At 41.9% G+C, this 27351-nt stretch overlaps 1 protein-coding gene across 1 annotated transcript; it reads right to left on the bottom strand.

Moving 5' to 3' along the window:
• Positions 1-340: 340 nt before the first annotated feature.
• Positions 341-24747, bottom strand: LOC135550508 (E3 ubiquitin-protein ligase RNF128-like). Its single transcript, XM_064981405.1, has 7 exons — positions 24176-24747; positions 21858-22105; positions 13336-13407; positions 7977-8059; positions 7737-7833; positions 7314-7488; positions 341-6769 (listed from the first exon to the last, which is right to left on the bottom strand). The coding sequence occupies exons 1-7, from the start codon at positions 24606-24608 to the stop codon at positions 6657-6659; spliced, it is 1221 nt and encodes a 406-aa protein (XP_064837477.1). The 5' UTR covers positions 24609-24747; the 3' UTR covers positions 341-6656.
• Positions 24748-27351: the final 2604 nt, after the last annotated feature.

The following is a 27351-nucleotide window of genomic DNA, read 5'->3' as shown; positions in this document are numbered from 1 at the left end:
AAATTTGGTACACATCCCCAGGGATACGAGTCTACCAAACCAACGTGATCTCAGACACCACTGGCATGACAAAACCTGGGTGACTGACTTGCCTTCGAGATCAGTCATTTACAAGATTACACTGATTGGCCCAAGGAGGGCACTGCATCATTCGTAGGAGATAACATGTTTACCTTTGCATGCATTTTACTTATAGGTTCTTTACATGGTTGTGTTCATTGCAGCCTACAGCGAGGACCCATCAAACGTGATTAGTCTTTCCTGCTCTGTCTATTTGCAAAACTTCTCACCAACTGAGATGAGCATGGCCTTTTATGCAAAATAATTGTGTCACTAGTGATTGAAGATCAGAAAATGCTTTTAATCCATATACACACACACAAAATGAACAAATGATCAAAAAGCAATATTTTAATATGAAAATATATTTGCAATATTCTAAAAGTATTTTATGAAGTTTACCAGTTATCAAATTTCCCACATGCAGTGCCTTCAGAAAGTATTCACACCCATTTACTTTTTCCACTTTTGTTGTTAAAGCCTAAATTAAATTAAAAATTGTGTCACTGGCAGCAACACAATACCCCATAATTTCAAATTAGAAATGTGTATAAAAAAATGGCCTCCCGGGTGGTTAAGGGCACTGTACTGCAGCGCCAGCTGTGCCATCAGAGTCCCTGGGTTCGCGCCCAGGCTTTGTCGTAACCGGCCGCGACCGGGAGGTCCGTGGGGCGACGCACAATTGGCCTAGCGTCGTCCGGGTTAGGGAGGGCTTGGTCGGTAGGGATGTCCTTGTCTCATCGCGCACCAGCGACTCCTGTGGCGGGCCGGGCGCAGTGCGCGCTAGCCAAGGTTGCCAGGTGCACGGTGTTTCCTCCAACACATTGGTGTGGCTGGCTTCCGGGTTGGATACGCGCTGTGTTAAGAAGCAGTGCGGCTTGGTTGGGTTGTGTACCGGCGGACGCATGACTATCAACCTTCGTCTCTCCTGAGCCCGTACGGGAGTTGTAGCGATGAGACAAGATAGTAGCTACTAACAATTGGATACCACGTAATTGGGGAGAAAAATGGGTAAAAATTCAACAAAAAATAAAATACAACTAAATATGAAAAGCTGAAATGTTAGCTGAAGTTAATGAGTAAACATGTGCTTAAGGCACATAATAAGTTGCATGGACCATGCGCAATAAGTATTTTAATAAAAAAAAATGTTAATACCTAATCTCTACCTGTACCCCACACATACAATTAAAGACAGTGCTCAACATGTTAAAGAATTTGGAAATATTGTACAATCCAGGTGTGCAACACTGAGACTTATCCAGAAAGACTCACAGCTGTAATCACTGCCAAAGGTGATTGTACTGACTCAGGGGTGTGAATACCTATTTAGATATTTCTGTGTTTCATTTTCAATAAATGTGCAAACATTTCTAAAAACATGATTTCACTTTGTCATCATGGGGTATTGTGTGTAGATGGATGAGAAAAAAAATCTAATGTAAAATCTAATAGAATTCAGGCTGTAACAAAAACATGTGGAATGAGTCAAGGAGTATGAAGGCACTGTAACTAAGTAAAATAAAATATAGAATACCCTTTTTGTCCTTTATATAAGAAAAATACTATAATATACATTTACTCTGGAAAGGCTGAACAAGGTTAAGACGAGTGAAAAAAAACAGATACACATATTGAAAGTGTAATGAATTCATTAATGTAAAGTGCATGCACAATCTACTTGAAAATACAGTAAAATCATAGCATTTCCCTATCAAAGTAGGATGGCATGGAATTATATCTTGCACCGGTGAATCATTTTAAAGGCACACACCCACAAAGCACAGGTAGTTACTCAAACATATTTAAAAATATCTACATGAAGCCAGGGGGTTCAAAGAGATGCTCTTACTGCCATACTGTGAAGGACTATTTCCAAGTTTAAAAATACCATTCCTAACATATGCGCACTAGGCCCGAGCTTGTTTTCCCCGGGTTTCCCTGGCTAAACTAGTTGAACTATGCTAGTTTTCATCCTCATTGCCAAACTTCATTTATACTGCACCCTCCACTTCAAAACTCCTCTGCTAGTTTAACAATTAGGTAACTCATGAATTTGCTGTAAAGAAACGTAAAAATGATTTATAGTCTTGACTGGTTCGAGAAATCTGTCGTAAAACCACAGTTGAAGGATATCATTGCTACTTGTTTACGTGTTGCTGTGCCAACCTTACCTTGCTACCCGAGAACTTTACGGTTTTTACTTTTTAATGACCTTTATATTTTTGATTTTTCCCTCAACTTTTTTTTCATTCAACTTTTTCACTCCGGACGCTTTATCTGGACATGGTTCGTCAGGACCCCCAACACCCGAAGCTAAGTAGTAACATTAACATGATGCCTTCTAATTGCAGTCGCTGTACTCATAATATAGAGGAGAACGATTGCCATACGGCGAGGATAGCTGTGCTACAAGCCCAGCTTCAGACGCAAGCGTTAGGCAAGGGTAGTTTCAGTGTAGGAAAGGATGAAACAGCGTCTGTACCACCAGTAAGTAAAGAAAGTAACACGGTCCCCGCAGCCGGACAACTTTCTCAGTTTCTGGTGGGAAATGCTGTAGGAATGCTCAACCGGTGTCGCTCATTCAGCCGACAGAAACTTTCAACTGGTTTTCCCCCATCAAGCAACGAGTTGGAGTCAGAGGCTGAGCTTTCTCTTGTCTCTACTCCTCCCGTTACGGGGTCTGAGACGCCAAAGCTTCCCACCATTAGCTCTGACAAATTGAAAACTCTAGTCATTGGCGACTCCATTACCCGCAGTATTAGACTTAAAACGAATCATCCAGCGATCATACTGTTTACCAGGGGGCAGGGCTACCGACGTTAAGGCTAATCTGAAGATGGTGCTGGCTAAAGCTAAAACTGGCGAGTATAGAGATATTGTTATCCACGTCGGCACCAACGATGTTAGGATGAAACAGTCAGAGATCACCAAGCGCAACATAGCTTCAGCGTGTAAATCAGCTAGAAAGATGTGTCGGCGTCGAGTAATTGTCTCTGGCCCCCTCCCAGTTAGGGGGAGTGATGAGCTCTACAGCAGTCTCAAAACTCAATCGCTGGTTGAAAACTGTTTTCTGCCCCTCCCAAAAGATTTGTAGATAATTGGCCCTCTTTCTGGGACTCACCCACAAACAGCACCAAGCCTGACCTGCTGTGGAGTGACGGACTCCATCCGAGCTGGAGGGGTGATCTCATCTTATCAACCAACATAGACAGGGCTCTAACTCCTCTAGCTCCACAATGAAATAGGGTGCAGGCCAGGTAGCAGGCTGTTAGCCAGCCTGCCAGCATAGTGGAGTCTGCCACTAGCACAGTCAGTGTAGTCAGCTCAGCTATACCCATTGAGACCGTGTCTGTGCCTCAACCTTGGTCGGACAAAACTAAACATGGCCGTGTTCGCCTTAGCAATCTCACTAGGATAAAGACCTCCTCCATTCCTGTCATTATTGAAAGAGATCATGATACCTCACATCTTAAAACAGGGCTACTTAATGTTAGATCACTTACTTCAAAGGCAATTATAGTCAATTAACTAATCACTGATCATAATCTTGATGTGATTGGCCTGACTGAAACATGGCTTAAGCCTGATGAATTTACTGTGTTAAATGAGGCCTCACTTCCTGGCTACACTAGTGACCATATCCCCTGTGCATCCCGCAAAGGTGGAGGTGTTACTAACATTTACGATAGCAAATTTAAATTTACAAAAAAAAAAAAAGACGTTTTCATCTTTTGAGCTTCTAGTCATGAAATCTATGCAGCCTACTCAATCACTTTTTATAGTTACTGTTTACAGGCCTCATGGGCCATATACAGCATTCCTCATCGAGTTCCCTGAATTCCTATTGGACCTTGTAGTCATAGCAGATAATATTCTAATCTTTGGTGACTTTAATATTCACATGAAAAAGTCCACAGACACACTCAAAAAGGCTTTCGGAGCCATCATCGACTCAGTGGGTTTTGTCCAACATGTCTCTGGACCTACTCACTGTCACAGTCATACTCTGGACCTAGTTTTGTCCCATGGAATAAATGTTGAGGAAAAACATTAAGATCCACATAATCCTTGACTATCGGACCACCATTTTATGACGTTTGCAATTGCAACAAATAATCTGCTCAGACCCCAACCAAGGAACATCAAAAGTCGTGCTATAAATTCACAGACAACACAAAGATTCCTTGATGTCCTTCCAGACTCCCTCTGTCTACCCAAGGACGCCAGAGGACAAAAATCCACCTAACTGAGGAACTCAACGTAACCTTGCGCAATACCCTAGATGCAGTTGCACCCCTAAAAACATTTCTCATAAGAAACTAGCTCCTTGGTACACAGAAAATACCCGAGCTCTGAAGCAAGCTTCCAGAAAATTGGAACGGAAATGGTGCCACACCAAACTGGAAGTCTTCCGACTAGCTTGGAAAGACAGTACCGTGCAGTATCAAAGAGCCCTTACTATTTTTCCAACTTAATTGAGGAAAATAAGAACAATCTGAAATTCCTTTTTGATACTGTCGCAAAGCTATCTAAAAAGCAGCATTCCCCAAGAGAGGATGGCTTTCACGTTAGTAGTAGAAATTCATGAACTTCTTTGAGGAAAAGTTCATGATTATTAGAAAGCAAATTATGGACTCTTTAAATTTGCGTATTCCTTCAAAGCTCAGTTGTCCTAAGTCTGAACAACTCTGCCAGGACCTAGGATCAAGAGAGACACTCATGTGTTTTAGTACAATATCTCTTGACACAATGATGAAAATAATCATGGCCTCTAAACCTTCAAGCTGCATACTGGACCCTATTCCAACTAAACTACTGAAAGTGCTGCTTCCTGTGCTTGGCCCTCTTATATTGAACATAATAAACGGCTCTCTATCCACCGGATGTGTACCAAACTCACTAAAAGTGGCAGTAATAAAGCCTCTCTTGAAAAAGCCAAACCTTGACCCAGAAAATATAAAAAAACTATCGGCCTATATCGAATCTTCCATTCCTCTCAAAAATCTTAGAAAAGGCTGTTGCGCAGCAACTCACTGCCTTCCTGAAGACAAACAATGTATACGAAATGCTTCAGTCTGGTTTTAGACCCCATCATAGCACTGAGACGGCACTTGTGAAGGTGGTAAATGACCTTTTAATGGCATCAGACCGAGGCTTTGCATCGGTCTTTAGTGCTGCTTTTGATACCATCGATCACCACATTCTTTTGGAGAGATTGGAAACTGAAATTAGTCTACACGGACAAGTTCTGGCCTGGTTTAGATCTTATCTGTCGGAAAGATATCAGTTTGTCTCTGTGAGTGGTTTGTCCTCTGACAAATCAACTGTAAATTTTGGTGTTCCTCAAGGTTCTATTTTAGGACCACCATTGTTTTCACTATATATTTTACCTCTTGGGGATGTCATTCAAAAACATAATGTTAACTTTCACTGCTATGTGGATGACACACAGCTGTACATTTCAATGAAACATGGTGAAGCCCCAAAATTGCCCTCGCTAGAAGCATCTGATTCAGACATAAGGAAGTGGATGGCTGCAAACGTTCTACTTTTAAACTCGGACAAAACAGAAGATGCTTGTTCTAGGTCCCAAGAAACAAAGATATCTTCTGTTGAATCTGACAATTAATCTTAATGGTTGTACAGTCGTCTCAAAACTGTGAAGGACCGCTGCGTTACTCTGGACCCTGATCTTTCTTTTAAAGAACATATTAAGATTGTTTCAAGGACAGCTTTTTTCCATCTACGTAACATTGCAAAAATTAGAAACTTTGTCCAAAAATGATGCAGAAAAATTAATCCATGCTTTTGCGCAGCAACTCACTGCCTTCCTGATGACAAACAATGTATACGAAATGCTTCAGTCTGGTTTTAGACCCCATCATAGCACTGATATCAGCTGATGTAAGAAGGGCTATATGAATAAATTTGATTTGATACTTAACGCAGATCCAAGTTCAATTTTGGGATTCACCGGCCTCTTTGGCATAGGATTAGCTGTTTCTGACTGGTCTTGGAACTGTGACAACGGGCAGCTCGATGGGATATGTAATGATCTTGACCCTTCATCTTTTTTTTAAATGACAGATTTTTGATTAAATCTGTCTATTAATATAATGAGTATTCTAAGAATGATACGAGTTAATTACAACAAGAAAACTTCTAATTCGTCATCACTCAATACACCCACACTATTCTGTTGTTGGTGTGGGCATATTGAGTATGTTAAAAAGCTGTGGGTGTTAAATTAGCAAATTGAAACCATTTAAAATCAGTAACTGATGAAGTGATACATTGACTGACGTAATTAAGCATCAAAAACATTCAAATCATATTATAAAAAGTACAATTAAATCAGAATGAAACTGGACAGTACCATCTCCAAACTCAGACAAGTGCATCGAAGGATTGCCTCATCAATTTCATGTAAATTGATATGCATATATCGGTCAAGCCCTCTTTCCCTATGAATAATATCAGACCCACATTCCTGGTTTCCCTTGCTTCATGACCACAGGAAACATCTTCGAATGTAATTGATTGTGGCCCAAGTCCCATTAGCCAAGGTCTAGTGCTTAGAGTGAGCATCCCATTCATGTCAGGGGTTCCCGTTGGTTTCGTGAGTTTCCCTCAAAGGCGAGGTTGTCATAATGGGGCTGGAAGATGTCCACCTGGATTGATCCTGGGCCAGGATGTTGCCCCAATGCTGAAACACGAACATGATTACCAGTCAGTCAAGCCCCACATGTGCTGCTAGAAAACCGTACAAAAAAAACAACAACCAGCTGGTCAATAATTACTTTGGCACAATCACTCATACAGATGTCAATGGATAGGCAAGCTAAAGAGAGATGGAAAGGAAGCCCTTTAATCCCAGACAGTAAGAACAATGCTGATTGTTTGATCAGGAAGACTTTGTAGTGGAGTTGTTTATATCTACTTGAAGCAATCAAACTAAGTAAACAAAAATACAATCAGAAAAGTTAAATAAAGGGAATATCTAACCACTATAATTCAAATATGGGTGGCAAAGTTCACATGGTATGTCTTGAGCAAGGGCTTCAGCACATATTATCGAGCTAACGTGAAAGCCAGCATCTCCCAAAGAACCCACAGATGTACCACTACCAACTGAACTAAAATACTCCCCCTTATCTCTATAGACATTGCTAATGATGTGAAAAAGCTATCAAAAACAATTATTGTGAAGTTAAAAGACTAAAAGACTCAAAGTAAATTGTGTGTCTTACTCTCATACACGTGGGTCTCATCTGCTGGTCTGCTGTGCTCCTCTGTGCATTGTACAGAAGCATAGCCTGCGGAGGCTGTCTCACTGCGGGTGTCCTCTGGGACTAGAACCCTGGGGTAGGACGTCATGTCTGGATGCATGGTCAACTGATGACTGGGCTGGTCCTCTTCCGGCTGCTGTTCAGGGTAATTAAGTTGGATTGATGAATATCATCACTTTCATTAAAAAAAACACCACGGGTGTTTCAACTTGCAACCCTTGAAAACAGCAATCTAGCATGTGAGCCTATTCTTCTTAAACAATAATCACTAGCAGTGTAAATCGTATTTTCAATCTAAAACAGTCTTTAATCAAGAATTTCAGTGAATGACAGGCAAAGGTTATTTCAAAGTACTAGGTCATGATGCAAGGTATAGTTGCCTACCTCTACTCCCAAGGCCTTGAGTATGTCACATTTACACATGGGGCAGGTCCTGTGCTCCATTAGCCAGGGCTCAATGCAGGTCTTGTGGAAGAAATGACTGGAAGGTTAAACCAAAATAAACACAAGAATAATGATGACAATCACAAAATGAAGGTAATTGGAATAGCAGACCAGGTAGGGCTACTCTACTCCATTTGTCAATATTAAACAAGGTAAAAGCCACTGCAGTTCAGTACATACTTGCAGGTGAGAATGGTCAGCACGTCGCCAGACTTGTAAGCGTCAATGCATACTGCACAGGTGTCAGCGTCAGGCCCAGTCTCCTGAAAGACAGTTTTAAAAATAGATTGTCGTGGCACTGAGCATACATTGGGGGTGTGAACATTTAAAACTAGTGTTGCACGGTATACCAGTACCATAGTACCAAACCGTCATGATACCAACATTTTAGAATACCATAGTACAGTTTCATATGACTACCGACATTTTCATCCCTACTGATCTAAAGAACCTGCTGGTACCTGTTATAAAATGTTTAGTCAGTTTTGTTTATAAATTCAGTTGAATTGAAGCAACAGCTACTAGTCTCTTGTATGCAGAGGTACAATATCCACTCAACTTTTATGTGCATATCACTTGTGGCAGTTGTAATCAGTGCTGCATGGTCAATCTGCATTGGCAGTGCAGCATTTACAGTGATACGGCCTCTGCAGAAGTCAGGGAATTCATACTTTTTGCGCTTCACGGAGCAGTGCGGAGCTGTTGTGAAGTAGTCAAGGAAATGAGTTTGTTTATAATTGACCGCCCGCCCCCACCTACCAATCACGTCAATGCGAGCCCTCTACATTTTTACAAAAGCTGGGCGGGGCACGACGATGTGGTACGGAGCTCAATTTGGCCTCTGCATGCCTCCGGAGGCTTCGTATTTGCGTCACACCATCCATACAGCGCCTCCGACCACATTTTCGGATTAAGCATACATTTGCTTTCATTCACCTGTTTCTCTCAGTCCCCTCTTCACGAGCATCTATCTACACACACACTTTTTTCAGGACCCTGTCTTTCAAAGACAATTTGTTAAATCCAAATAACTAAACAGATCTTCATTGTAAAGGGTTTAAACACTGTTTCCCATTCTTGTTCAATGAACCATGGGTAGCAGGGTAGCCTAAGAATGTTGGACTAGTAACCGGAAGGTTGCAAGTTCAAACCCCCGAGCTGATGTGGGAGCGAGATATACATATAGGGAGAAACATAATACTGTACCACAAGAGAAAGATACACTTAGAGTGCATTTGCCATTCTGGTAAAATGCATTGTCTATTGTATAGGACAGGATGCCAAAGTAAGGCCATGAGAGCATAGGACAGCTGGACATACCAAGGTCAGAGGGACATACAAAGGAGGGGGTCAGCCAAATGACCAACTGATGGACTATAGACATAGGGCATATATTTTTAGGATATGAAGAGAAGAGACACAGTCTACTAGTCCTAATAAGGACAGACATACCAAAGACCACATCAAGCTGAACATAAGGGGCCCATAGGATAAGATGGGCATGTATTATTTTTGGGACATGAAGAGTTCCTGTCACCATTATAACTTGATTGAAAGCAGATATGGGCGTTATTGGGCGTGAACAAGCAGGAAGCACAGATTGGGACATAATGGTGGCAGATGGACTGAGGGAAGTAACTTAATTTGCATGTGGGATGGACTCATATGTTGTATGTGTATAAATCAGAGCCAGTGCTCTGGAAAAGTGTGTTCCGCGGACCATCTTGGCTTCTGATACGTTTGTATTAAAAGCCTATATTGAATTCACAAGTTCTTGTAAGTGTTTTGTAACGATCCTCCACGACACTGACCAGGTACAAATCTGTCGTTCTGCCCCTGAACAGGCTGTTAACCCACTGTTCCTCGGCCGTCATTGAAAATAAGAATTTGTTCTTAACTGACTTGCCTAGTTAAATAAAAGGTTACATTTTTTTAAATAAATAAACAATTACTGAACATGCACCTGTGGAACGGTCGTGAAGACACTAACAACTTACAGACGGTAGGCAATTAAGGTCACTGTTTTGAAAACTTAATAGAAAGGCCTCTAGTGTCCTGACTCTGAAAAACGCCAAAAGAAAGATGCCTAGGGTCCCAGCTCTTCTGTGTGAACGTGCCTTAGGCATGCTGTAAGGAGGCATGAGGACTGCAGATGTGGCCAGGGCAATAAATTACTATGTCCGTACTGTGAGACTCCTAAGTAAGCGCTACAGGGATACGAGATGAGACTGCTGATCGTCCTCGCAGTGGCAGACCACGTATAACACCACCTGCACAGGATGGGTACATCAGAACATCCGAACATCACACCTGTAGGACAGTTATAGGATGGCAACAACAACTGCCCAAGTTAAACCAGGAAAGCACAATCCCTCCATCAGCGCTCAGACTGTCCGCAATAGGCTGAGAGAGTCTGGACTGAGGGCTTGTAGGCCTGTTGTAAGGCAGGTCCTCACCAGACATCACCGGCAACAACGTCGCCTATGGGCACAAACCCACCGTCGTTGGACCAGACAGGATTGGCAAAAAGTGCTCTTCACTGATGAGTCGCAGTTTTGTCTCACCAGGGGTGATGGTCAGATTCGTGTTTATCGTCAGAGGAATGAGCGTTACACCGAGGTCTGTACTCTGGAGCGGGATCGATATGGAGGCGGATGGTCCGTCATGGTCTGGGGCGGTATGTCACAGCATCATCGGACTGAGCTTGTTGTCATTGCAGGCAATCACAACGCTTTGTGTTACAGGGAAGATATCCTTCTCCCTCATGTGGTACCCTTCCTGCAGGCTCATCCTGACATAACCGTCCAGCATGAAAATGCCACCAGCCATAAGGCTTGTTATGTGCATGATTTCCTGCAAGACCAGAATGGCTGTGTTCTGCCATAGCCAGCGAAGAGCCCAGATCTCAATCCCATTGAGCACGTCTGGGACCTGCTGGATCGGAGGGTGAGGGCTTGGGCCACTCCCCCCAGAAATGTCCAGGTGCCTAGGTAGAAGAGTGGGGTAACAACTCACAGCAAGGACTTGCAAATCTGATGCAGTCCATGAGGAGGAGATGCACTGCAGTACTTAATGCAGCTGGTGACCACATCAGATACTGACTTACTTTTAACCGCCCACCCTTTGTTCAGGGACACATTATTCCATTTCTGTGGAACTTTTTCAGTTTGTGTCTCAGTTGTTGAATCTTTTTATGGGCATACAAATATTTACACGTTAAAGTTTGCTGAAAATAAACACAGTTGACAGTGAGAGGATGTTTCTTTTTTTGCTGAGTTTATAAACTCAATGTAAGCTGATGTATATTCCTTCCTCCCATTCATCCAGCCAAATCACAGGTAGGCTTTGCAAATATGAGAAAATCAGCCATTATATGCAGTATTCTATTATACACTGAACAGTGTGAAGTTTAATTCAATGTGTTGTATTATGTAGAAGTGTGAATTTCAGAGACAAGTCTTTGGAGAATGCTTAGAAAACGTGAACAAGCGTCTGGGGGAGGGGCCAACAGGATGCTAGGCCACAAATGTTTCCCCACTGTGGTATCGCGATACTACTCGGTATCATGATATTTGGCTTGGTATCATATAATTTGTAAAATGTTGACAAGCCTAGTTTAGACAAAATTGGGATGTTAACGTTAAGATTTTTTTCCCCCACTGTCTATCAGAGTACGCATCTATTTGCCCAGTTCCCGTATTTCATAGCGAGTGAGTCATGCACAAAACCAGTCATGGTTGACAAATTTCGAATATTCCCACATGCCGGGTTGTGACAAAAACTCATTCATTCTTATGTTTAATAAATGTATCGTATAGTGTGTGTATCAGGCTTACGATGAGGGCAAAAAACAACATTTGAGAGTGCCCTGACACTGATGCTAGCTGGTATGCAGCTGGAGGTTGAATGTTTGAAGAGGTACAGGACTATAAAAAGTTGGGGAATCACTGTTTTACACTATACAATTTGTTCATTTTAGTATACTCATTAAGTATGTAGTATGGGTATTCGAACACAGCTCTGGTCTTCCTTTTCTGCACTTGACCATATTACCGGACTGTAATCAAGAAGGGACTAGATCAGAGCCTGTACAACTTGTAAAATTCGTGTTAAACTTATTTATGAAAAACAGACATATCCCTCCCCATCTTCACAACAACTTTGTCAATATACAGTTGAAGTCGGAAGTTTACATACACCTGAGCTAAATATATTTAAACGTCATTTTTCACAATTCCTGACATTTAAATTCCCTGTTTTAGGTCAGTTAGGATCACCACTTTATTTTAAGAATGTGAAATGGCAGAATAATAGGAGAGAGAATGATTTATTTCATGACATTGCCAGTGGCTCAGAAGTTCACATACCAAGTACTAATTGGGTGTAGCTATCCCTTTAAAATTGTTTAACTTGGGTCAAACATTCCACAAGCTTCCCACAATAAGTTGGGTGAATTTTGGCCCATTCCACCTGACAGAGCTGGTGTAACTGAGTCAGGTTTGTAGGCCTCCTTGCTCGCTCACGCTTTTTCAGTTCTGCCAACAAATTTTCAATAGGATTGAGGTCAGGGCTTTGTGATGTCCACTCCAATACCTTGACTTTGTTGTCCTTAAGCCATTTTGCCACAACTTTGGAAGTATGCTTGGGGTCATTGTCCATTTTGAAGATCCATTTGCGACCAAGCTTCAACTTCCTGACTGATGTCTTGAGATGTTGCTTCAATATATCCACAATTTTCCTGCTTCATGATGCCATTTATTTTGTGAAGTGCACCAGTCCTTCCAGCAGCAAAGCACCCCCACGACATAATGCTGCCACCCCGGTGCTTCACAGTTGGGATGGTGTTGTTCGGCTTGCAAGCTTCCCCCTTTTTCCTCCTAACATAACGATGGTCGTTATGGCCAAACAGTTCTATTTTTGTTTCATCAGACCAGAGGACATTTCTCCAAAAAATACGATCTTTGTCCCCATGTGCAGTTGCAAACCGTAGTCTGGCTTTTTTTTTAATGGTGGTTTTGGAGCAGTGGCTTTTCCTTGCTGAGCGGCCTTTCAGGTTATGTCGATATAGGACTCGTTTTACTGTGGATATAGATACTTTGTACCCGTTTCTTCCATCTTCACAAGGTCCTTTGCTGTTGTTCCGGGATTGATTTGCACTTTAAGCACCTTCCCACCCCCAACACAGGGGGGGGGGGGTGAAGGAGTGGAAAAGATGGTTTGTAGGTAGCAGGGTCGGATGGAAAGATGTTGGATGGGTGGGGTTGGGGGAGTAGGCTCACATTTTTATTATTTTCTTTGACATACTAAATGTTCTGTAATCAATACTTTGTGTTTATGTACATTTAAAATGTTTTTCTTTTGGAGAGGCAGCCCAGAGGTTAATACAACCTAAATATGAAATTATAGTCAAAGAATCATAAATCACAGTAAAACTTGTATATGCGATGTGTTCCCAGTTTGAAACATCCATATTTGCATATGATCCTGAAAGTCATGCATAATAACCAAAAACACATCTGGACTTTACTTGAACGGTTACCTTATCTCCTCGTTTCACGGTCCGGACTTGCAGCTGACCAATGGCTTTCTTGGCCTCTGCCTTCAGCTGTTTCTGTTGGAGTAGAGAGAAGAACGTGTTCAGTGTTTAAATTACATTATTAATCTGCTTCCTCTGACAATTGGAGACATCTGGTTTTCAGTAACAGTGTCTTAAACCTACCTTCGGTTTCCCCTGAAAACCGGATGTGGGGACCCTGCTCAGCAGTTTATTTTATGCCTGCTACATTAGGTTAAGCAACAGACGAATAAAAAAAAAAAAAAAAAAAAATCACAATTTAAAATGTCTAGAATGTAACACCAACACAGCCAACATTTTGCGCCAACAATTAATTGTTAATTTCCTGTAATGTGACCATACATGATTGAAATAGGAGTGAGCAGGAGAACGGTAAGCAATGAGGTCACGTTAGAGACCTTTTATTCCGTTTGAACATGGGTGATCTGGGAGGAGAGCGTTTATTATAGCAGTCCTACGGTGTGTCATTAAGCCTCTTCTCTAAAACCATGTATTAGAAACATTACATCAGCTTGTATATAGGACAGAAAAACATCAGATTTACATACATCAGGGGTTTATAAGTATTAGGCGTAATCATGGACAGAGAGACCAGCTCAATTCTATATAATTTGGGATATACCACACACAATTAAGGACTCTTTATGCTGCTTATGCAGCCTCCCCCATGGCAACAAGACATATACTCTGAACGTCAGTGGCGAAAGGGCCACTGGTACACTGGACAAGTGTGCTCTTCACGGATGAATCCCGGCTTCAACTGTACCGGGCAGATGTCAGAAAGTGTGCATGGCACCGTGTGGGTGAGCAGGTTGCTGATGTCAACGTTGTGAACAGAGTGCCCCATTGTGGTGGTGGGGTTATGGTATAGGCATGCATAAGCTACGGACAACGAACACAATTGCATTTTATCAATCGCAATTTGAATGCACAGAGCTACCGTGATGAGATCCTGAATGCCCATTGTCGTCCACTCATCCACCGCCATCACCTCATGTTTCAGCATGCTAATGCATGACCATGTCTCAGGGATCCATACACAATTCCTGGAACCTGAAAATGTCCCAGTTCTTTAAGGCCTGCATAATTACCAGACATGTCACGTTTTGAGTATGTTTGGGATGCTCTGGGTTGACGTGTACGACAGCGTGATCCAGTTCCCACCAATTTCACAGCTATTGGAGAGTGGGATAACATTCCACAGGCCACAATCAACAGCCTGATCAACTCTATGTGAAAGGGATTTATCACGCTGCATACGGGTCACACCAGATACTGACTGGTTTTCTAATCCACGCCCCTAGTTTTAAAAAATATTTAAAAAATTTAAAAGGTATCTGTGACCAACAGATGCATATCTGTATTGCCAGTCATGTGAAATCAACAGATTTAAATTTATTTAACTAGGCAAGTGAGTTAAGAACAAATTCTTATTTAGAAAAAAAAAGGCAAAAGGCCTCCTGCAGGAATGGGGGCTGGGATAAAAAAAATAAAAAAATAAAAATAGGACAACACTACATAGAGACCTAAGACAACAATTTGGGCATAACAAAATGTAAATTGTTCTTCAATCCTGAAAAGAGTAAATACAGTGAATACTGTTACATGTTCACTTGTAGATTTTAGAGAGGCATGTTGCTGTCATTCTAGCTCACAGGGCGAGTATGGAGCTTGTGTTTTGCATACGATTACAGCCTGAACAATGGTGCCCTAAGAGCGTAAGGTCCTAGCTCAGTGGGTGAAGTCAGATCTGCTCTAACTTCTCAGCTAACCACTTCTCTGTATCAGACTACTTACCCAGTCTTCCTGCAGAAAGCCTTAGAGAATCAGCCACATTTGAACAGAGGCTGCCTTAGACCACTGGGTGTTTTTGGACAAGGAAAAAGTGGGTTACTGTTAATAAGTTAGAGTATGCAAGATCGTTTGAAATCAGTCAGTCTTCAAGGTCACCCCCTATATGCAGGAGTAAAAAACAGTGAGAACATTACTGTAAACTTGCAAATCATGGGCCTGTCCATGTGAATGGTTTTAAACTGGCATAGCAGAACAAATCCAATCAGATGAAATCCTGTTTGCCCAGCAGAAGTTTTTACAGAAACGCTCCCTTGAGTGGAGCTAAGCATTCTGCTTATAGTAAACACTTCACCATATAGGCCTGACAGTTCAGGGGAATTCCAAGGTAACAGCATTACACCTTTTAAACTGTATGCTAAACAAAAACCATTGATTTACAGTGGCATGTACTCATGGATGCAAAGGGAAGCCAAGCTTCCCCCAAAATGTACCAAGAAACATAAAATAATAAAATCTGATGAATATTACAGCGTTTTCCTTCATTTTGCAGGAGGCCGAATGCATCTCACCAGCGAAAGCATCTGAGCAAGCGAAACAGAGCACCTCTTCCTCAGTGTCTTCCTGATGCTGTCTGGACAAAAAGAATGACCTTGTCGCCCACCATTGCATTCAATGCAAGGGAAATCAGCAAGCATTTTGCCTCCCTTGATAACATATAAAAATAAAGTCCATCAGCGTTACGCTACATTGAGTGAACTGTAAATGGAGGGCAACAACCCAGCAGCAGGACAGCTACCTCCGCCTTTGTGCAAGGAGGAGTAGGAGGAGCACTGCCAGAGCCCTGCAAAATGACCTCTAGCAGGCCACAAATGTGCATGTGTCTGCTCAAACGGTCAGAAACAGACTCCATGAGGGTGGTATGAGGGCCCGACGTCCACAGGTGAGGGTTGTGCTTACAGCCCAACACCGTGCAGGACGTTTGGCATTTGCCAGGGAACACCAAGATTGGCAAATTCGCCACTGGCGCCCTGTGCTCTTCACAGATGAAAGCAGGTTCACACTGTGCACGTGACAGACGTGACAGTCTGGAGACGCCGTGGAGAACGTTCTGCTGCCTGCAACATCCTCCAGCATGACCGGTTTGGCGGTGGGTCAGTCATGGTGTGGGGTGGCATTTCTTTGGGGGACCGCACAGCCCTCCATGTGCTCGCCAGAGGTAGCCTGACTGCCATTAGGTACCGAGATGAGATCCTCAGACCCCTTGTGAGACCATATGCTGGTGCGGTTGGCCCTGGGTTCCTCCTAATGCAAGACAATGCTAGACCTCATGTGGCTGGAGTGTGTAAGCAGTTCCTGCAAGAGGAAGGCATTGATGCTATGGACTGGCCTGCCCGTTCCCCAGACCTGAATCCAACTAAGCACATCTGGGACATCATGTCTCGCTCAATCTACCAACGCCACGTTGCACCGCAGACTGTCCAGGAGTTGGCGGATGCTTTAGCCCAGGTCTGGGAGGAGATCCATCAGGAGACCATCCGCCACATCAGGAGCATGCCCAGGCGTTGTAGGGAGGTCATACAGGAACGTGGAGGCCACACACCACTGTGCCTCAGTTTGACTTGTTTTAATGACATTACATCAAAGTTGGATGAGCCTGTAGTGTGGTTTTCCACTTTAATTTTGAGTGTGACTCCAAATCCTGACCTCCATGGGTTGATAAATTTGATTTCCATTGATAATTTGTGTGTGATTTTGTTGTCAGCACATTCAACTATGTAAAGAAAAAAGTATTTCATAAGAATATTTCATTCATTCAGATCTAGGATGTGTTATTTTAGTGTTCACTTTATTTTTTTTTAGCAGTGTATATAAAAGTGGACAAGCAGTAGTGACTAATGTGTTATGGGTTAAATGGAATGATTTGTGTGGAAACGTATGTAGCCGGAGCCTAAGTACATACGGTGCATGCGTTCGGGACAGAATGTTTGCATAAGGGTGTACGTTGCAGTCTGGCAGGACCAATATCACTATATTATATGGAGTCCCAAAAACCAAGGTGTTAATGTTACAGGGAATTGGGAGAGCGGAAAAGAATGTGACGTAGATCTGTGGCAACTTTTAGTGAAGTTCAACGAAGGTACAACTTGAAAGATTAGCCACAGATCCCTGTATACAGGAGGCCACATCGCAGGAAGGGTAGTTCACTGTAGTACTCCTGCAGAGTGTGATTAAGAAATGTGACTCAAGAGTTTGAAGGTTGGATACTCCTCCAATGGCACTCATCTCGCCCTCATTCCTATCCCCCAGCAGTGGGATCGAGGGACGATAACAGGAAAGTGTCAGAAGGTGGCTGCTCATCAACCGTTGTGACCCAAAGTTTACACTGTAACGAGGGTGTGCACAAAGGGGTGGGGTGTAGATCGGCAGGTAGGGTTGTTGTCCTTGATGATCTTTTTGTCCTTCCTGTGACATCGGGTGGTGTAGGTGTCCTGGAGGGCAGGTAGTTTGCCCCTGGTGATGCGTTGTGCAGACCTCACTACCCTCTGGAGATCCTTACGGTTGTGGAAGGTGCAGTTGCCGTACAAGGCGGTGATACAGCCCGACAGGATGCTCTCGATTGTGCATCTGTAAAAGTTTGAGTACTTTTGGTGACAAGCCAAATTTCTTCAGCCTCCTGAGGTTGAAGAGGCACTGTTGCACCTTCACCACGCTGTCTGTGTGGCTGGACTATCAGTTTATCAGTGATGTGTATGCCGAGGAACTTCAAGCTTTCCACCTTCTCCACTGCTGTCCTGTTGATGTGGATGGGGGAGTGCTCCCTCTGCTGTTTCCCGAGGTCCACGATCATCTCCTTTGTTTTGTTGATGTTGAGTGAGAGGTTATTTTCCTGACACCACACTCCGAGTGCCCTCCTCCATGTAGGCCGTCCCGTCGTTGTTGGTAATCAAGCCTACCACTTGTAGTGTGGTCTACAAACTTGATGATTGAGTTGGAGGCATTCATGGCCACACAGTCATGGGTGAACAGGGCGTAAATGCTCAAATTCCATCTACGTTGTTGTCAAGAGACTGGACATTGGCGAGTAGTATACTCAGGAACGGGGGGGTCTACGGAGCCTGACCAGAAGACCGCTCCGTCTGCGACTCTGTTTTGGGTCGCCTACTGGGATCCGATACATTGTCCTGGGTGGTGGTCCAAACAGAGGATCCGCTTTGAGAAAGTCGTAATGTTGGTAAGTTGACGTTGCTCTTAAATCCAATAGTTCCTCCCGGCTGTATGTGATGAGACTTAAGATTTCCTGGGGTAATAGTGTAAGAAATAATACATAAATAACACTTGTATTCAAGACAAACTTAATTTCTTTGCCACATTTTTCAGTTTTACTTTAGTGGGTGTGTGCTACACCACTGCTTATGACCAAGACATTTTAAGATGTCAAATTATATCCAGCTTAGGTCTTTTTTTTTAATGGTATTGAAAATTCTACTACCATGCTGTGTTGTCATGTGTTGCTGCCATGCCATCATCTTAGTTCTCACTTTATGTAGTGTTGTGTTTTCTTGTCGTGATGTGTTTTGTCCTATATTTTTATTTAAATTTATTCATATTTTTAATCCCAGCCCCCACCCCGGCAGGAGGTCTTTTGGTAGGCCATCATTGTAAATAAGAATTTGTTCTTAACTGACATACCTAGTTAAATAAAAGGTTCAATTAATTTTTTACACCCCCCAAGCATCATGAAACCTGGTGTCGGTCACTAAATTAAAATTCTGGTTTTGACACAACATAATATTACAGTGAGCTCCAAAAGCATTGGGACAGTTACATATTTTTTGTTGTTGTTTTGGCTCCAGCACTTATTATATAAGTTTATTAAGTGTATTATTTAAATGACTGAAGTTAAAGTGCAGACTGTCAGCTTTAATTTGAGTGTATTTTCATCACAGTTTAGAAATTACAGCACATTTTTTACATAGTCCCCCGACATTTTAGGGGACCAAAAAAATTGGGAGAAATTAACTTGTGTATTAAAGTAGTAAAAAGTTAAGTATTTGTTCCCATATTCCTAGCAGGCAATAACTACATTAAGCATGTGACTGTACAAACTTGAATGCATTTGCTGTTTGTTTTGGTTGCATTTCAGATTTTGTGCCGAATAGAAATGAATGGTAAATAACGTAGTGTCATTTTGGAGTCACTTGTATTGAAAATAAGAATATAATGTTTCAGACTCGTACATTAATGTGGATGATACCATGATTATGGATAGTCCTGAAATAATCGTGAATAATGATGAGGGAGAAAGTTAGCGGCACAAATATCCTACCCCCAAGACATGCCAACCTTACACCATTACAATAACGGGGGAGGATAGAATTTTTTTTTAATTTTTTTTTGGGGGGGGGGGGTATTCATGCCTCTAACGCATTTCAATCCCAAAGTGCTGAAGTAAAGAGCCAAAACAACAAAAAATGTGTCACTGAGCCAATACTTTGAGTTCACTGTATGTTTAGTGTAGAAAAGAAAAAACACTTCCAGTGGAATTTCCCGTCATATTGTTCTACTGATCAAAGGAGATACAGTGCCTTGCGAAAGTATTCGGCCCCCTTGAACTTTGCGACCTTTTGCCACATTTCAGGCTTCAAACATAAAGATATAAAACTGTATTTTTTTGTGAAGAATCAACAACAAGTGGGACACAATCATGAAGTGGAACGACATTTATTGGATATTTCAAACTTTTTTAACAAATCAAAAACTGAATAATTGGGCGTGCAAAATTATTCAGCCCCCTTAAGTTTATACTTTGTAGCGCCACCTTTTGCTGCAAGTCGCTTGGGGTATGTCTCTATCAGTTTTGCACATCGAGAGACTGAAATGTTTTCCCATTCCTCCTTGCAAAACAGCTCGAGCTCAGTGAGGTTGGATGGAGAGCATTTGTGAACAGCAGTTTTCAGTTCTTTCCACAGATTCTCGATTGGATTCAGGTCTGGACTTTGACTTGGCCATTCTAACACCTGGATATGTTTATTTTTGAACCATTCCATTGTAGATTTTGCTTTATGTTTTGGATCATTGTCTTGTTAGAAGACAAATCTCCGTCCCAGTCTCAGGTCTTTTGCAGACTCCATCAGGTTTTCTTCCAGAATGGTCCTGTATTTGGCTACATCCATCTTCCCATCAATTTTAACCATCTTCCCTGTCCCTACTGAAGAAAAGCAGGCCCAAACCATGATGCTGCCACCACCATGTTTGACAGTGGGGATAGTGTCTTCAGGGTTATGGGCTGTGTTGCTTTTACGCCAAACATAACGTTTTGCATTGTTGCCAAAAAGTTCAATTTTGGTTTCATCTGACCAGAGCACCTTCTTCCACATGTTTGGTGTGTCTCCCAGGTGGCTTGTGGCAAACTTTAAACAACACTTTTTATGGATATCTTTAAGAAATGGCTTTCTTCTTGCCACTCTTCCATAAAGGCCAGATTTGTGCAATATACGACTGATTGTTGTCCTATGGACAGATTCTCCCACCTCAGCTGTAGATCTCTGCAGTTCATCCAGAGTGATCATGGGCCTCTTGGCTGCATCTCTGATCAGTCTTCTCCTTGTATGAGCTGAAAGTTTAGAGGGACGGCCAGGTCTTGGTAGATTTGCAGTGGTCTGATACTCCTTCCATTTCAATATTATCGCTTGCACAGTGCTCCTTGGGATGTTTAAAGCTTGGGAAATCTTTTTGTATCCAAATCCGGCTTTAAACTTCTTCACAACAGTATCTCGGACCTGCCTGGTGTGTTCCTTGTTCTTCATGATGCTCTCTGCGCTTTTAACGGACCTCTGAGACTATCACAGTGCAGGTGCATTTATACGGAGACTTGATTACACACAGGTGGATTGTATTTATCATCATTAGTCATTTAGGTCAACATTGGATCATTCAGAGATCCTCACTGAACTTCTGGAGAGAGTTTGCTGCACTGAAAGTAAAGGGGCTGAATAATTTTGCACGCCCAATTTTTCAGTTTTTGATTTGTTAAAAAAGTTTGAGATATCCAATAAATGTCGTTCCACTTCATGATTGTGTCCCACTTGTTGTTGATTCTTCACAAAAAAATACAGTTTTATATCTTTATGTTTGAAGCCTGAGATGTGGCAAAAGGTCGCAAAGTTCAAGGGGGCCGAATACTTTTGCAAGGCACTGTATAGGTGCAGCATTCTATTTCAGCATAAACCACTGATTGGTGTCACTGTCAAACAAGTAATTGTGTATTTACTGACTGTTCAGATTTAGACATTAAAACATACGGTAACCTCATGGTCAGTCGACTTCCCTGTTTAACAATCACAAAACCAACTATGTTTCCCTGTCTCCTAGAGGCAATACAATAGAGATGAACATGACTGGTGAAAACAATCATTGGAATGCAGTAGTTTACTTGGGCAGGAGGTCAACGGCGCTGAAACCAGGAACCTTAAATTGTCTACTGCTCGTGTTCCTGCACTTATTACAGAATATAGGCTTAAAACTACTGCAGTTCCTGCACCTAAATATAAACAGTACCTGCACACAAAATGAGTACCAGACCTATTTCAGTACAAGTCAAGCATTGTGGGAATATGTAAAACTGGTTTGTCCAGTTCTGGTTTACAAAGGGTAAATAATTGTCATCATTGTTTCACATACTGGAGTCTGACCTGTTGAAGGTTTTGTAGACGAACGACGTTGAGGCGGCGGGCCGAGTAGAATATGAAGTAGCAAACAGTTACTGCTGTTATCATGAAGAAGGAGATGGAGACGAAGAAGACCGAATAGTGGCTCATCCAGACACCATGCTGCTTGACCACCTCAATGGTCATCGAGACTGGAATCCCTTGCCTGATCAGCTCAACAATTTCCATGCCCCGTCTGTGACTAATCATGATGGCAACCATATCTCCTGTTCCTGTAACCAGATGGGAAACAAAGTATGAGGAAACATAAATACAGGCTGGGCCTTAAATATGCTATCAGGTGCTCAAAGAAATTCCAGTATCTAGGCCTAATGTGTCAGTCTATTACAAATATTTAACAAACAATGTAAGAACATGGTGTTCTTTAATGTGAAAACATACCTACTGCAAAGCAAGTAGAACAATAGAAGGATCCATTACATGGTAGTGACGGGGATAATATCAATATAGTTACATATCAGGACATTTTTTTTTTTTACGATACATTGCAGCGTTTCGACAATGTCTCAATATTATTTGTGCCAGTTGGCTGTACCTGCATCAAAACTCAGGTATTTTTCCATCACAGATGGTTCTGTATCATTTTAAATAGGGAGCCAATTTGTTTTCAGCACTTTTATTTCCATGATGGATCAAAACTAGTTCTCTCATGCTCCCTCTGCAGCAAACATATGGTGAGCAATATGTTTGGAATGTTGAATCGCAATACATATCAGCACCTAAGTATTGTGATATTGTATCGGGAGGTCCCTGATACTTCAAATCAAAAATCAAAATCAAATCAAATGTTATTTGTTGCATACACGTTTAGCAGATATAGCTGAATACCTGTGTTCCTAGCTCTAACAGTGCAATAAAATCTAAAAGAATGGCATTAAGAAATATATAAATATTCCCAGCCCTATTACATGGAGACTCATATCTCCCTCACTAACTTTAAGCATCCGCTGTCAGAGCAGCTTACCGATTATTGCACCTGTACACAGCCCATCTGTAAATAGCCCATCCAACTACCTCATCCCCATGTTATTTATTTTGTTCCTTTGCACCCCAGTATCTCTACTTGCACATCTATCACTCCAGTGTTAATGCTAAATTATAATTATTTCACCACTATGGCCTATTTATTGCCTTACCTCCCTACATTTGCACACACTCTATACAGATTTTTTCTCTTGTGTTATTGACTGTACATTTGTTTATACCATGTGTAACTCAGTTTTTTTGTCACAGTGCTTTATCTTGGCCAGGTCGCAGTTGTAAATGAGAACTTATTCTCAACTGGCCTACCTGGTTAAATAAAGGTGAAATATATATATTTTTAAAAACATGTGACTCATGTCAACACAAATATTTCCTAAATTAGCTAATGGAGTCAGGGCATAGCTCAATGACTTAATATTACAAGGCTTATCTTTTCATTTTAAACTAGCTTCATTACGCCTTCACATGGAATGGACAATCTGAGGCAATTACTATAGTTTTTCAGCAAGTCAATGTCACTTAAGTGTCTAAACTCCATAAAGAATGGAAGAACAGGCAGAATGGAAGTTTATGCCACACAAGATATGTGTAGGTAGGCCTACAGTGGGGTTCTTCAGAATTAGAGCTGAGCAGAGGGAACAGGTTTTGCAAATACTTCCCAGATGTTGGCCTATATTAAGTATACTCAAAAGCAATTCAGAGAACATTATAATTTAACAATTATAGACGATGGTTTTCAAATTAACTTATCTTGACCATTCGGCAATGAGAGCTTTTTCATACAATAATATAGTAGGCTACTGGGGTGATTTAAGTGCACGGGGTAGCCTAAATTAAAGAGTGGGGTGCAATTGCGGCACAAAATTCTGGGCGTTCCACTTAGGACAGGTCGGAGGCGGGGGTTACAGTTGGCAGTGTTATTAATGCACAATAACATTGGATGCCAGCTGCGGATAAAAACCACAAAAGGGGCGGGGCGATAACAGTAGCTAGCCGTACACAGTAGACAGTGTCCTTCACCAGTGTGTGTTCGCTTAGCCAGATAGTTTAAGGACGACTCCGCTAGCACACGGTGTCGTTAACTATCAAGCCAGCTAGTACACGTTAGATCCTAACCTCCTCTCTGCTGTGCTAGCGTAAAGTGGGGACGATCGCCCCACCTGTTTAGGACAGTGACATAATACTTTTATTTCACTTTTTCCCAGGAACGCCCCGAATTGCGGGCTGCAGTTACACACTATTGAAATTGAGAAAAACTGAGCACATCTTGCTGTAAATTGCAAACTACATAACGTTACCTGGGTGCGACATTTGGATGACTGTATTGTTTGTACCAAGACCATTGAAAATTACAGCAGCAACAGCTCCTTTACTGGCTGCAACATTGATCTTCTGTGAAAAAGTACATTCGTAGCCGCGTTGAATTATGGCGATCCACCCCTTTGACCCACTAGGCACATCATAAAAAGTATCACTTTCGCAACTGTAAACCGGATCAGGTAAATAAACGTCCCCCATCACCGTAACTTTAGGAGAATCTTGTCCATATAGCGTTGGTCCGCTTTCCCCTTGTCGCGATATGGTTTCGTTGTTTGCAGGATCAATAAACGACACGTTCAGGTAGGCTGTGTAGTAAGTCGCTACTGCAAAATGTAAACTCGACACCTGAAGACTTAAAGCCACAAACAGCCATGAAAATATATACCGTTTCGCTAAAGGTTCCATAATCATTTTTTACGGCGTGGGTTACCAGTGCCGTTCCGCGTTGAACAGTCGATAAAAGATATGGGACAAACAAAACGAAGAAAAGTTTTAGCTCGTCTAACTAACGGCATTAGTATATTAAGCGGCGGGCTGACAGGTGAACTAGTTCCAGATTCCTCCCTTCGTGACGTCAATGAGGTCAAATTGAGAGTAGTACGCTCCCATTTCATTCTTAAAGGAGAAGCACACGTTTAACCAAACCTCAAGGATTAGTTGTTGTTTTTTACATGGCGACATAATACAAACAAATTCAACAGAGCCACATCACAATAACGTTTACAATGCAATGCTTGCTGTTGGGTTACAAACCTATGTTCCTGCAAGGACTAATTGATTGTCATGTGCAGACAATGAACAGTGCAACAATGTTGCTAAGGCCCAATCAATCATTCAAATTGTATTTGTCACATGCTTCATCAACAACAGGTGTAGACTAACGAAATAATAGAAAAATAATAACATGAGGAATAAATACACAATGAGTAACAATATACACTGGGTAATTGAGGTAGAGATGGCCTGGACTCTGGGGTAAACATAAACGTAAATCCAGAACACTCAAACTAGTATGGTATGTAATTCATTTGTGGATGTCCATTATCCATTTTGTATAATATTTAACACATTTTTGCTCAATGTATATGTTAGGAATTCCAATTCGTTGTGGCTAACACTAACGTTAGCTAAGGGGCTAACATTAGCTGGGGTTAATGTTAGGAGTTGGTAAAGAGTTAAGGTTAGCTAAAATGGTAAGTCGTTTCTAATTGGATAATATGCTAAAGTTGTCAAACACGCCGTGTTTATTAAGTTGCTAGACGTTCGGTCCAAGACGTATAGAAGCCAACGTACTGAACGATGAAATGCAACCACAACTCATCCCCAGGCTGGTCTTCCGATTTAGAAAAAAAAGTGAACACTTGGTCAATTGATGTACCAATTAATTTGCGCTCATGTACAGTATGTCATTCCTTAATCAAAATAGACATACTGTATCATAAAATCAAGTGCCATTTGCACGTAATGCATTTGCTCCTAAAAAAATCACTTTAAACAAATACCAGAAAACACCATTGCCTATTTCAGATACAAATGTGGCATACAGTATAACTTACTAAAGTTAGCAGAATCATACCTAGCACAGGAGGCTGCTGAGGGGAGAACGGTTCATAATAATAGCTCGAATGGAATGATATTAAACACATGGAAACCATTTGTTTGTTTAATACCATTTCATGAATTCCGTTCCAACCATTATGAAGAGTCCGTTCTCCCCACATAAGATACCACTGGCCGCCTGTATTACCTAGCCTACATACACAGTATTAAAGACCCAGTACAGTCACACTAAACAAACACAGAAATGCAACATGTAAAGTGTTGTTCTCATGTTTCATGAGATGAGGTAAAAGTTCCCAGGAATTTACCATTAGCAGAAAAAGCTTCTCTAAAATCAAATCGGGTCAAATTTGACTGTTCACATACACATGTTTAGCAGCTATCATTGCAGGTGTAGCGAAATAGTTGTTTCTCTCGCTCCAATAGTAGTATCTAACAAGTTCACAACAATACACACACATCTAAGGAATGGAATTAAGAATATATAAATATGGGTGAGTATAGACTAACAGTAGAATAGAATACAGTATATACAAACGATGAGTAATGCAAAATATGTAAACATTAATGTGACTAGTGTTCCATTTATTAAAGTGGATTGAGTGTAGTTTGTATATACACATACCAGCAGCCTCTGATGGCAATTCAACAGTCTGATGGTCTTGAGATTGAAAAACAGCTGTCTCAGCTTTGATGCCCCAATACTGACCTTGTCTTTTGGATGATAGCGGGGTGAACAGGGAGTGGCTTGGGTGGTTGTTGTCCTTGATCTTTTTGGCCTTCCTGGTACATCGTGTGCTGTAGGTGTCCTGGAGGGCAGGTAGTGATGGGTATGCCGAGGAACATGAAGCTTTCCAACTTCTCCACTGCAGTCCTTTCGATGTGGATAAGGGTGTGCTACCTCTGCTGTTTCCTAAAGTCCACAATCATCTCCTTCGTTATGTTGACATTGAATGAGAGGTTATTTTCCTGGTACCACACTCCCAGAGCCCTCACCACCTCCCTGTAGGCCGTCTCGTCGTTGTTTAGTAATCAAGCCCACTACTGTTGTCATCTGCAAGCTTGATGATGAAGTTGGAGTCATGCGTGGCAATGCAGTCATGGGTGAACAGGGAGTACAAGAGGGGGCTGAGCATGCACCCTTGTGTTGAGGATCAGCGAAGCGGAGGTGTTGTTTCCAACCTTCACCACCTGGGGGGCGGCCCGTCAGGAAGTCCAGAAACCAGTTGCACAGGGTGGGGTTCAGACCCAGGGCCTCAAGCAAGAGCTTGGATGGTACTATGGTGTTGAATGCTGAGCTGTAGTTAATGAATAGCAATCTTACATGAGTGTTCCTTTTGTCCAGGTGGGAAAGGGCAGTGTTGAGTGCAATAGAGATAAAAGCATCTGTGAATCTGTTGGGGCAGTATGCAAATTAGTGGGTCTAGAGTTTCTGGGATAATGGTGTTGATGTGAGGCATGACTAGCCTTTCAAAGCACTCCATGGCTACAGATGTGAGTGCTACGGGTCAGTAGTCATTTAGGCAGGTAGTGTTAGTGTTAGTGTTCTTGGGCACAGGGACGATGGTGGTCTGCTTGAAACATGTTGGTATTA

The sequence above is a fragment of the Oncorhynchus masou genome, chromosome 12 (assembly GCF_036934945.1).
Source record: "Oncorhynchus masou masou isolate Uvic2021 chromosome 12, UVic_Omas_1.1, whole genome shotgun sequence".
NCBI classification, from domain to species: Eukaryota; Metazoa; Chordata; class Actinopteri; order Salmoniformes; family Salmonidae; genus Oncorhynchus; species Oncorhynchus masou.
The sequence above is the reverse complement of the archived record's forward strand: the minus strand, read 5'-3'. Positions and strand labels throughout refer to the sequence as shown.